The 12746-nt window shown below is 42.8% G+C and overlaps 1 protein-coding gene across 1 annotated transcript; it reads left to right on the top strand.

The window, feature by feature from the left end:
• Window positions 1-874: 874 nt before the first annotated feature.
• On the top strand, window positions 875-12746 carry rnf41 (ring finger protein 41). The gene is made up of 7 exons (XM_027025824.3): window positions 875-1030; window positions 3517-3610; window positions 8152-8267; window positions 8709-8980; window positions 9241-9376; window positions 9639-9742; window positions 10054-12746. Exons 3-7 carry the CDS (start codon window positions 8178-8180, stop codon window positions 10406-10408), a joined length of 957 nt encoding a protein of 318 aa, XP_026881625.1. The 5' UTR covers window positions 875-1030; window positions 3517-3610; window positions 8152-8177; the 3' UTR covers window positions 10409-12746.

Below are 12746 nucleotides of genomic sequence, written 5' to 3'. Positions count from 1 at the left end.
AAGATGCGGAGGGTAAAGGCAACTGTAGTACCCATGGTAATCGGAGCACCAGGGGCTGTGAGCCCAAACAGAGAGAGTGGCTCTAGCAGATCCCAGGAACAACATCTGAAATCTCTGTCCAGAAGAGTGCAGTCCTGGGAACAGCTAAGATACTATGCAGGACTCTCAAGCTTCCAGGACCGTGGTAGAGGACCCAAGCTTAATGGGAAAAGACTGCCAGAGGGTGAGTGGGGAATTTTTATATATATATATATACACACACACAAACACACACACGCTATATATATATATATATATATATATATATATATATATATATATATATATATATATATATATATATATATATATATATATATATATATATATACGCGCGCGCGCGCATGGAACCCTTTCCACACAGTCTCTGTTGCTGTATAGTAGATCAGGAACTGCTGTTCTTACAAGTTGTTGTTTACTGGGGACTTCAGGGTGAGATTCTTCTCTTAACACCATGCTGCCAATCTTTGGACTTCATCCAAAGTTGTGTTCATGAACTTGATGCAGGTGCTGGTGGGATGGGGAGGGGCACAGTCATGAGTGTACAGGAAATATATGATTTCTAAGTGACAGATAGGTGGCTGGTTGGATGGATGGATATGTACTGAAAGTCAGCTATGTAGGTGTGCATGCCAAAGTTGGAGCTTTATGAATTGACTCTTCTAACAGAAAACAAGTAAATTAAGATGCCGTCTGAGGCAGACCGTACTCCTAATATGATTGAATAGTAAGAGCATTTGGTCTTTATTAGGGTAAAGTAGGCTCCTTTTATGTGATCATCCTGGTGTCATTCCTAAATACCCCCCCCCCCCTTCCCGGTTGCGTAGCAGCACGACGCGTACAGTGAAACATCCAACTCTAAGGGACGGACTTATAAGTGACATCCGTTTAGCTAAGGAAGAAAAAGGTGTCGTTTTACAGACGAGTACATGAACGTGTGGAAATTGATACAATTTCGTCCACGCTATAAAGCATTCGGCTACTGGAACAGGTACTGTAGCTACACCGTGTGATAGCTAGCTGGGTAACATGATCTGAAGGCTAGTATAGGTCCAAACTGGCACGGATGGTAAGCTAGCGGGCTAACCACAGCAGTCAGATGGCCGTGGTAGCGAGGTGTAGCTAACCTAACTGGGTCAGGAATCTAATGACTATTCTGATTACCTGTACAGTTAGTTGCTCCGATAAGTAACGTAACTAGTTTGTGTTTGGTTTCGATGTAAGAAGGTGCTCTGTGAGTTAGCCCAGACTATTAGCTGTCCAACTAGCTGATAACCTAGATAGCCACGTTAGCATACCGCTGACGCAGATGCCAAGCTAACATTAGCTGGCTAGTTAGTTGTCAAAGCTAGCTGAGCTAACTAGCTAACGAACCTGAGCTTCCTAACTAGGTTGCAAGTAACCAAATGCACGTTACATTATTCCAAATTCTGAATAACACTGGCTTGCTTCGAGATGCGTGCTGTAGTGTAACTAGCGAAGTGATACGTCCAGTAGCCAGCTTGCTTAGTAAATTCATCCTTTTCGTAGCCAGCTGGCTAACTGTGCTAGCTAGGATAGCGGACGGCTTTTAAAATTAACTAGCTAACATAGCCAGTTAGAGAGCGGTTTATCTCTCTGTGTTACCGGGTCACAATAAAACTCGGGAGGTATGTAGCTATGTAGGCAGATAGCGGGATATCTAATTATTCATTTGTAACGTGCTAATACATTTACTCTAGCTAGGTTTCCAGGAATAAGTGATACAAATTAGCAAGCATATCTAATTAGCTAGCTAACTACTAGAATAGTCTAGCTACATGGCGAGTAGGTTTGTGGTGTGCCTCTGGAACATGCCAAGAATCCTTTTAAAAGTGAAACCCCACAGAATTGTTTTGATGACTAATGTATTTATTACGGTCTGCGTGTTTTAGCTAGCTGCGCCAAACTGGGGTTCGGAAGTTGCAGAGAAATTAGAAAAGCATGTTGTGTTCTTGTCCAGAAATATACTTTTGCCTTTATTTCTAGATAGTTGGAATTGAGACCATTTAGTTTTGTGACCACTGATTTTTCGAAGGGGAACAGTAAACATGCAGTTGTTGCATCTCTGGTTCTGAATCTGTGGATGAAAGCATAATTGCTGAGGTAACATGCACTTTATATTGTATGTGGATAGTAAAAATACTGAAGTATTGAATATGCAGCGGGGGTTCCACACCCCTTCAGGTAACCGAGAGAAGGTATTTAACATTCATCAGATTGCAGGATGCACATTCTAATCCTGCCTGCCTTTCTTCATGTCTGTGTTGCTATGCTGAAATTAGGTCACCACCATGGAGAGGGGCACCCCTCCCAAATCTCTGATAGGCTGGCAGATGGGCAAAAAAGAGCTGTCTCTCACGCAGAGGATTCCCTGCTGTTTAACCCTTTCAGCACAGTTACATACCCTGGCGATTCTGAACCAATCTGCAGTCAGGCCATGGCATTTGCCCTCACCCATCTGTTGTTTCAGTTGCTAGCTAAGTGGGGAGGTTAATACTGCTGAATCAGTATGGCCCCAATACACAAAACCTGACTCAGTCCACACATCTGCTTTTGTTTCTGAGTAGTAGTGCAGACTAATCTGTGATGAGTAGAGAACGTCTGCAACATCTTGGCATTTTGGCTAGTTTGTGCCAAAGCTGGAGCTGTTGGGGTTGCATGACATAGCTGAGCTATCTCAAAATAACAAGAAATATACTGGGTAGCTTTGTACTTGGTAGCTGCTGTTGTGGTTTGTTGTTTGTTTTTATTTATATATATATAATATAATATAAGTAGAATGATTCATAACCATAACCTGAATATTTTTAAAGTTGTCATCAACTGGAGAGAATCGATGAAACCTAATCATGACTGTGATTACCTAGTTTTCATCAGATAAAATCACACTTTGATTTGGCCTGTAGCATGCCAATTCCTCTGTTTGGCTTTACAGACCTGTCTGCATCAAATCCTGTTTACTTTTTCTTACTAATAACAAGATGTTGTGACAATGCCAAAGTGTGATTTTTATCTGATGAAAACCAGACATTCACATTCATGATTAGGCTTCATTTATTCTCTCCCGTTGATGACAACTCTAAAAATATTCTGGTTAAGGCCCCCCCCTTAAATAACAGTGAATTAAATGTCAGACTGTTGGTTATGAATCATTCTATAATATATTTTGTAACCTAAAATGTCTTGCTATGACTTCCATTTTGAATGACAGACTTCATTCCTTCCTAAGCCTTTAAGGGTCTGAATTTCCTGTTTGTTTAAAGAACATATATGGGTTGACCTTAATAATTGCTAGGAAAACAGAATGCACATAAGCTCTGAATAGTTTATAGAGAAGGCGTTCCATTAGTAAACAAGTGCTGAGGAACTGCCTAAGCCATCAGTAAACTGTCAGACAGATTCAAAGTTTGCTTTTTGGCCTGCAATGGATGTTTAATGTAATGCTTTTTCATTTAGGGAACATGCAGTTTTCATAGGATGCTTCTCTCTCCATCTGACTCATGAAGAAGACTGGTTGTCCAAAACAGTCTGATGGTAGTACTTGAATGAGGTATGAATTTTTCTCCCTTTGTGGGCTGTGTGCTTTGAATGTTACTGTGTGCATATTTTAATACATTATCTGTGTACCACTGAAAACTCAGCCCTGCTGGTTTCATATTGTGGCATCAGTTGTAAGTTCCTTCTGATGTCTGGTATTTAAGGGTGTGTTTGTGAAGCTGCAAATTTCACATGCTGTATAAATGAATAAATTAACTGTGAACAATCACTTGGTGTTTGAGTGCTGTGCAGTGAGGTCTTCAGTTTCAGATGAAGCCCAGAGCAGATGTTCAGGTTCATTCAAAAATATAATGTCTTCAGTATTCCACATTAACAAATTATAGCTAATGTTAAGATGGTCTGGAGGATAACTAATATTAAACTGGGATCACAGAAATAACATTTAATATTTATATTATATATGTGCACTAATTAATTAGAATAACCTGTATACATTAATGACACAGTGTGAATTCGAAGTTGATCTGAAGAAATGGCAGTCAGGAGTAATAAGGAATTTTACTGGCCTCAGAACAGCCTAAGCACAGTTTTCTTTCTGTTATAAACTGTTTGATGCGTTTTGTGGTATTGTTTTTTTGGTCGTTTCATCCCTCTGTGCTAGCTGTATGTAGGAGTCCCTACAGAAGAACACCATGGCTTTTGTACTTTACGTACCCTCCAGCTGGATGCGGTGCCAATGCATTCATTCTGGCACCTTCACCTTCTGGCGTCTGACATTCTGGATTAATGCCTTTGACAAACACTATTAACAGCTTTTGAAATGTCATTTTGCCATTCATTAGGTTGTTAATTAGCCAATACTTCTTGCTTTTTTCCCTTCAAAATCTAATTTTATCCATCTCCTAGCCTGTTAACTCCAACAAATTGTAATATGGTAATGGAATCAACATATTGCTGATGGCTGATATATTTTTGAGATGTAAAAGGATATGGACACGTACTAGATGTTCATTAGCTGGCGTTGCTATCAGGCATTGCAGTTCTAAAAGCTTGCAGCCGCTCTGCCAGGGCCGATCCCTGTCTAGCATGCTATTAACATATTGCACTCATAGTGATGATGGGTAGAGTGTCCCCACACTCATTTTTAAACATCCAGACAAAATAGAAATGTATACATCAGGATGAGGAAATGGCGCTTTGTATCGGAGTGCACAAATGGCTAACCCAGGTGAATTTTGTCCACATGCAACATGACTGTGTATCTGTCTAGTTAGGATTGGGGCTATCTCTCATTTTTGGTAGGCATGCTTGCAAAACTTCATTTTGTAGGTGGGGACCAGGGTGAGAACTGTGTAATAAGCAGCACATGTTTTTGGGTCCTGAATGAAATTCTGGATAAGTTGGGGCCATAATTACATATTTTGTTCAGCTCTATTGTGGAAGAAGCGATATGCCTTAGTAATGAACAAAGATGTCCTTTAAAAAGAAAAAAAAGGTCAGAAAAGGGAAGTTTTTTCTTTTTTTAGCGTATATGAGTGTGTCTTTGGTTTCTTTCCTGTACTGGGTTGTATTATCCTGGCCTAGACACACCCAGTGACAATGAAAGAGGGACAATGTCAAGAATGCAGTTCAGACAGACCTGAGCTCTGTGCCGTCTGTTTAGTAGGACGCTTGTGCTAGTTTTCAAGTCTATCCTTGGACACGGCACCTTTCTGCCAGTGTGCTCTTTATATTGAGGTTGAAACGCAAGGCCATTACTTTGGATTGATGCACATTCAAATTGTGTTCTTCATAAGTGTTGGGTAGAGGTTGAGAGAAATTCCACCCTCACCACAGAAATAGGCTGGCCCTGAAGTGTGATCTCCAGTGTGTGCCACTTAAGCTTAGAGCTGCATTGTTGAATGCTACAGTGCGCAGAACAGTGTTCACAGATCACAGGTATAGAACATCAGTAATCTCATGCTCAGCTGCTTTAATAACACATGCTCCACTGGATCTCAGCCTGAGAGCGCGTCTTTGATAGCGGCAGGGAGAAGGTCACTTTTGTACAGGAACCACTATCACATTACCAGCCTGTGCACCCAGCCATTGAAGTGATGGTGGGTTTGTAACAGGGCTCTTGGAGGTCTCCATCAGCTGGACTGGCTGCTTCAGACAGCCCTTTCCAGAAGAGATGCACTGATCGATTGACCGGTATCTGTGTGGCAGGTTTTCTGCATCATCGGCTCATGTAACCTTTTTTGTTTCACATTTACAGTTGTGCACCATACAAGGGCGGCAGCGGTACAAACACAGCCACACGTCAACAGCACAGTACTTTTACTAACTTTAATTCAGAATTGAGTGTTTTCAGATCTTTAAACATAGCTCAGCTACTCATGTATTTGATAATGTGACCGGTGCTGTCGCATGTTAATGAGGATGTGTCCGATCAGTTGTGTTTAGTGCTACTTAGTAAACTTTAGTAAAAGAGTTTATCCCAATATAATGGAGTACTAATGAGGGAGTAGGGTTCCCGTTCAGTTACAGCCCTGTCTGCAGCGTGGACGTTCTTCACAGTGAGTGAAGAAGACAGCAAGCTTGCTGTTTGCAATACATGCACGGAGAAAGTAAGCCACAGAGGAGTAACTCTGAAAATGTTTGGAACAACGAATTTGAATAAGACCTTTAAAACAGCATCACCCCGCTAAATATGCAGATTTTGACAAAGCTTACAAAGGCAAATGGGTTAAAGCTGAAGCTAGTGAGAGCGCAGAGCCTGTAGCTCCTGCTGTCTTTCTTTAGCAATGAAAAGACGAAAGTCATAACAAGGAAAATCATGGAATTCATTGCATTAGATGACCATTTCCTGTAGTGGAGGATACAGGTTTTAGAAATGTAATGTATTACCTGAGCCCAAGATGCACAATGCCAAGGTGCTACCAGAATTGTTTAATCTTGTATTATGCCACGCAAGCAGCCTGCTGCAAGTCAATTCCATAGCAACAATTAGTTTTACAATGGACATTTGGACTGATCTAAGGTTGATGTCAATGTTGAGTCTAACTGCTCAGTGGGTGGACGAAGATTTTGAGTTGAAACAAGTGCCAGGGTCCCGCACTGCAGCAGTGTAACGGGTTAACATAGTGGTGTGAGATAATGCTAGAAATATAACCAAAGCACTGCATGAGGGCAACTTCCCATGTTTGCCCTACATGGTGAACCCACTACATCAGCTGTTGAGTAAGGATCTACTGCCCCAGTGGAAGATTATTGGGCATTTTAAACACTCACCCCTCAACTTTTCATGACTTCACAACGTCCGGGCACAGTTGGGTCAGTCTAAGGTGTTTGCACAAGATGGGATCGCACCTCCTATAAGCTACAGTCGCAGTTGGAGCAGAGACGTTCTCTGGGGAGCTCCCAGCCCCTTCAGCATGCATCAGTGGGGACTAACTGGTAATGCGATCAGCCTCCTCACTCCTTTTGATGAACTCGCAAAAAAAATCTCATTAATCGCAGCAGCCATAGACGTCATTCCAGCCACCGCTGCATTGGAGCAGCTTCTGGAGAGAAGCGCAAACAGGCCTTGGAGTGGGCACTGAGAACCATAATGTTGAAGGCAGAAGTTCCAGCAACTTCCAGAAAGTAGCTGCTGTACACTGTACAGCTACTCAGTGGTGAAGGTACTGGCCTAGTAATCAGAAGGTTGCCAGTTCAAGTCCCACCACTGCTAAGTTGCCGCTGTTGGGCCCCTGAGCAAGACCCTTAACCCTCAATTAGTCATTGTATTAAGTCATAATTGTAAGTCGTTTTGAATAAAAGCGTCAGGTAAATGCCATAACTTTTTTTTTTTTTTTTTTTTTTTTTTTTTTTTTTTTTTTTTTTTTTTTTTACATTTATGAGCTTTGTATTAGTAAGTGCTTGTATGGTGAACGCTCGCTTAGCTTGGATGGATTTGTGGTAAATGAGAGAAGAAATAGACTACCTGGTGACATGGTGCTTCTGCTTGTGAAGAAAAACTTTTTAATGTTCAGGTGACTGTATTAGGCCTCGTGGCTATTGACAAGGACATAAATGTGCTGTTTGTATTGCCTGGAGCACTTGCTTTCATTTGGAAAAGTAAAAAATATTGCTTTTTATTTGGAGGTTTGTCTTATAATCTAGTGCACATTTTCATATTTATGTAAGAAGTTTTGATTAGAAGAAAAGTTGAACAAAAATGTTTCTGTATGCTGTCATTTATAATTCTTAGAAAGAATCGGCCGGTCATGTTTAAAAGAAAAAATCGGAAATCGGAATGATGCAATTGGAAGAAAATTGCAATCAGTACATCCCTACTTTTACAGGAAATCTCAGAAGAGGCAATCATGTTCTGTACACAGACACATTTGGTTATTCATGAGTTGAGGTACATTGAAAATGCATTTATCAGCTGTGGTTATCTAACTGCGTCTCATTTCCCCTCATTTTCATACAAGATCTTACACCTGCAGAATGGCAACAATTGTGCAAGTGCGTTTGTTTAACAGTTTATTTTTAGATCAGCCCCAGATGGCCTCTTTATTGCTGCTTTTGACTTCACGGTGACGGTCTTTCCCCTTGTCTGGTCAGGTGTCAGCGGGTCCCGGTAATGTGCCATGGGCTACGACGTCACCAGGTTCCAGGGTGAAGTGGATGAGGATCTACTTTGCCCCATTTGCAGTGGAGTGCTGGAGGAGCCCGTCCAGGTGGGTTGCGCCCTTCCTCTAAACCAGAAGTTGTTGATACCAAGGTCATGGGTTCACTTCCCAGGAGAGCATGTCTGCTGTCATATTGGTTAAATATGTGGGTCTGCCAGATGCCATAAATGTAAAAGTCATATGCAAACATAGGCAAACAGCAAAGCTTTAACCTATTTTTACTGTAATTTATTTATTTTTTGTTCTGAATGAACTGATGAGGGTCTCTAAATATGACCTCTTGTAATAGTGTTTAACTGTTTTGCTGTAGGATGTTTAGGTTTGTCGTCTGTAGGATAGGTTGGATATCTGAAACGATGCATGAAAAGTCCTCACCAGATAAGGGCGTTTCTTGTTTTCTTCTTCATAAATGGTGTAGCAGTGAAGAACTGCAAGCAGTTCAACTTACACCCTAATCAATTCTCTCCCCCTCTCTCCTTCCTTCCTCAGGCCCCACATTGTGAGCATGCCTTCTGCAATGCCTGCATCACACAGTGGTTTGCCCAGCAGCAGATCTGCCCGGTGGATCGCACCGTGGTGACTCTGGCCCACCTGCGGCCTGTGCCACGTATCATGCGCAACATGCTGTCCAAGCTCCAGATCTCGTGTGACAACGCCAGCTTCGGCTGTACGGCCACGCTGCGCCTTGACCAGCTGCACACGCACCTCAAGGACTGCGAGCACAACCCCAAGCGGCCCGTGACCTGCGAGGAGGGCTGTGGGTGAGCTGAGCTGGGGAGGGGCCACAGTAGCCTGCAGCTGTGTGATTGGTTGCTGGCTTGATTTATTATTGTTATTATCTATCTAGCTTATCTATCTAATCTATCTATCTATTTATTTAAGAAAACATTTTAGAAAGAAATTGGTAGTAATAAATTCTAGTGGTATGTCATCCATGTCCAGGTGACAGACTCATAGCTGTGCCTGTGTGACGTGCTGGGGGTAGAGACATTTGCAGTATCATTCCTGTCGTCTTATCCAGGCTGGAGATGCCCAAAGACGAGCTGCCAAACCACAACTGCATCAAGCACCTGCGGAGTGTGGTGCAGCAGCAGCAGACCAAGATTGCAGACTTGGAGAAGACGGCAGCAGAGCACAAGCACCAGCTGGCTGAGCAGGTGAGACCCGCGAGGCTGGTACCAGAGCCCCTCACGGCACAGGTGTCCACCTCCTGGGGGTCCAAAGCCCGGCACAGTTTGGTGATGTTACACACCTGCTCCAATGCACCAAACCACCATGCCTGTGAACTGATGAGTTGAATCAGGCATGTTTGAGTAGAGAGATGGTCAAACTGGGATGAGCACCAGATACCTCGCAGGTCTTCGACAGGTTCCAGAAACACTTCTTTAAAGTTGTCTGATTTGGTTTTATTTTGTGCAGAAACGTGACATCCAGCTACTTAAAGCCTACATGCGGGCCATCCGCAGTGCCAACCCGAACCTGCAGAATCTGGAGGAGAGCATAGAGTATAACGAGATCCTGGAGTGAGTGTGGCCTGCCTGCTGTCTTTCTCGGCTCTGGGCTGGAACGCCCATGGGCGTACCACATGTCTCCTGTTTCTAGTCTCTGCTTGCTAAAATACAACTCTTACTTACTCTTTAACTCACTGTAAATACGAGAGGACCCGAAGGAGCCTTTTCTCATACAAAGCCTCCCTGAGGCTGAGAAAGGCACTTTATAAATAGAGCTATTATTTAAATAAAAAATTAGTATAATAACTCGATTTTGTTCCCTTAAGTGGAGATTCACAGCCAAATTGCCAACATGTTTTTGTTTCTGCCCCCTGTTGTTCCAGATGGGTGAACTCTTTGCAGCCTGCCCGCGTTACACGCTGGGGTGGCATGATCTCCACTCCCGATGCCGTTCTCCAGGCGGTCATCAAGCGCTCGCTCATCGACAGCGGCTGCCCGCTATCCATTGTCAACGACCTGATCGAGAACGCTCATGAGCGCAACTGGCCGCAGGGCCTGGCCACGCTGGAGACGCGACAGATGAACCGCCGCTACTACGAGAACTACGTAGCCAAGCGCATCCCAGGCAAGCAGGCTGTGGTAGTGATGGCATGCGAGAACCAGCACATGGGTGAGGATATGATCCTGGAGCCTGGCTTGGTGATGATCTTCGCGCATGGAGTGGAGGAGATCCTATAGTCTTACCTGTCTGAGGGGAGGTGCGTTGCCAGTTTGGGGGAGGAGTAGAAGACTAGGGGAGGGGTGTTTTGTGACTGAATCGATATCCCCCCTGTAAAGAAAAAGGGGAGAGAAAAACCCAACAACTTATTCATCCACTCGGATCCAATGTGACAGACCTGGCAGTCATTACCTCATATTTAAGGGAATTCTACCAACAGCGGAAGGAAATTCGTAGTATGAAGGAAGACAACCTATGGCTGTCCTATTCTTGTTGCCTTAAAAGGGCATTTTTACAAAAGGTGGACCCTGAAGAAAAAGAAGAACCAACCATGATGCTTAATCATTATATTATACTGGGGTGTATCATTGATACTGACAAACTGAAGAACCGTCTTTTTACCCATTTTGCCGTTCAAAGACTGATGAGAAACATATTCTCACACAATCTATCTGTAATGTAAATTGTCTAAATGATGTAATTTGTAAATATGGAAGATAAAGAAATATAAACATATATGCTATCTATTCTGGGTATGATAGAATAGTTAACCTTTCTTGCTGTCCCAGCTCTGTTGATTTGAGTCTTGCGCTTTCACCTGCTCTCAATATCGCCTTTCCCCTGACACCCCGTGTGGGACCACTGCACCAGCACAGCCTGCAGAATAACTGCATGTTCACCATGTGTAAGGGGAGGATTGGCAGCACCCGCGCTGGTGGGCTGTGCGTTATTCTGCAGCTCTGATTCCTTTCCAGCAGCTCATGACTGAGGCTTTAAGGCAGTGCTGACTGACCAGGCTGTATAAACAGATCTGTTGTCTGCCTGTTCTCTACAGGAAAAAACCTTGCCAGAGTACGTGTCCTATATTTTGATTGTGGTCAAATGCAGAGCCTTGTGGTGGTGGTGGTTGTGGGGCTGTAGCAACTGCATTTTGACTCTTCTCAGCCACATCTCGCTCTTCTTGATTAGTGTTCTAGGCTTACGTGGAGATGAGTGGCTCCTAAGATTCCGGTCGGATCAGACTGAATTCCTGTTGGGGTGCACAGAAGGTCACTGAAGCCTCCGAGGCCCCTGACCTCTCGTTCTTACTCGAAGGTGTTTGATAAAGACGATTTTGAAAATATATATGAACTGTAGAGGATGCAGCAATGGAGAAGAACAAGTATAGATCAGACAAAAAAAGTGATCTGACCTTAACCAGTCTGAAAATTTGAACATTTCACTATATGAATAAATTTCTGCAGGATGTCCAATCTTAGTCTGTGCAGGGACATTTGACATGCTTCACCTCAATACCACTTGAAGTGTTTTTGTTTGTTTGTTTTTTTGGGGGGGTGACTTGTTTTTATTTTGTGCAGTTGATTCTGCTGTTCAGGAATAGTGATGAATTTGAAAATTTGCCTATTTTTGTCTTGATATTTTTGTTGTACATACTTGGTTTTAGAGAGGGTCTGACGTGACTTGTGTTGCCATTGTCTTTTCTCAAGCAACCAAAGTGATATTGTGATTTATTATGATGATTTCTGCAAAAAAAAAAAAAAATCATAGTACCATGAACTTTCATGTCCAAATAATGTATGCGGTCTCCTTCATTCTTGTTTAGTCTTGAATGCTCTGCGTGTCATTTACTGTAACTACACAGACGTTCCCAAGTACCAGCTGAGTACCTTAATGGGCAGAGAATATGACTAGCAATATCCAGCATGAGCAGTCGTTGATATGGGGAGAAACATTGCTGCATTATCGCAGACTTTGCCTTAAGAACTGCGTACCTGTGCAACCACACTATGTTTTTTTGGTTTTTTACATTTGTTTTTCTTTTGTTTGTTTGTTTTGTTTTTATGTTGTCCCATTACCCCCTAAACCTGGTTATCCTGCTAATCATGCCGTAGCTTGCATACCTACTAGCCTGCAGCTCGAGCTCCTCTGCTGGGTCTCTTGTGAGCTGAGTGAAGTGTGTGAAAGTACCATTCTGGTACATCCACTTTGCCTGATTTAATAGAGCATAATGCCTGTACTTCCTCGTGAACGTGCAGGCATTGACGCCCACTGCACTTTGGTTCTTTTTTTTTCTTTCTTTTTTTTCTTTTTGTTCTTCTGTTTTTTTGTTCTTCTATTCTCCCTTAAGAGGCACTGATGCATTCTGCCACAGCAGACCCAGGACTTGCAAGACCACATAAACCCTGCAGGTCTAATCTTGCGACATTCTTGTCATGTTAAGAGTGAACTATTTAAGAGTCAGTGACTTCTTGCGATGTCTTCTGTGGACGTGATGCTTTTTCCTCCCTTGCTCATTGTCTTTATTCTGGCTTTTGTGCTGTGGGATATTTAATAAACAGAAATGTTTATTTCACAACA

The sequence above is a fragment of the Electrophorus electricus genome, chromosome 24 (genome assembly GCF_041902795.1).
Source record: "Electrophorus electricus isolate QZ-2024a chromosome 24, ASM4190279v1, whole genome shotgun sequence".
In the NCBI taxonomy this organism is placed as follows: Eukaryota; Metazoa; Chordata; class Actinopteri; order Gymnotiformes; family Gymnotidae; genus Electrophorus; species Electrophorus electricus.
The sequence above is the reverse complement of the archived record's forward strand: the minus strand, read 5'-3'. Positions and strand labels throughout refer to the sequence as shown.

Excerpts from the sequence above, each read along its gene's own strand:
- rnf41 (XM_027025824.3), top strand. The coding sequence starts at position 8,178 with ATGGGCTACGACGTCACCAGGTTCCAGGGTGAAGTGGATGAGGATCTA. Across the intron at positions 8,268-8,708 it reads TGCTGGAGGAGCCCGTCCAG|GCCCCACATTGTGAGCATGC; the intron begins GTGGGTTGCGCC and ends TTCCTTCCTCAG. Across the intron at positions 9,377-9,638 it reads AGCACCAGCTGGCTGAGCAG|AAACGTGACATCCAGCTACT; the intron begins GTGAGACCCGCG and ends TATTTTGTGCAG.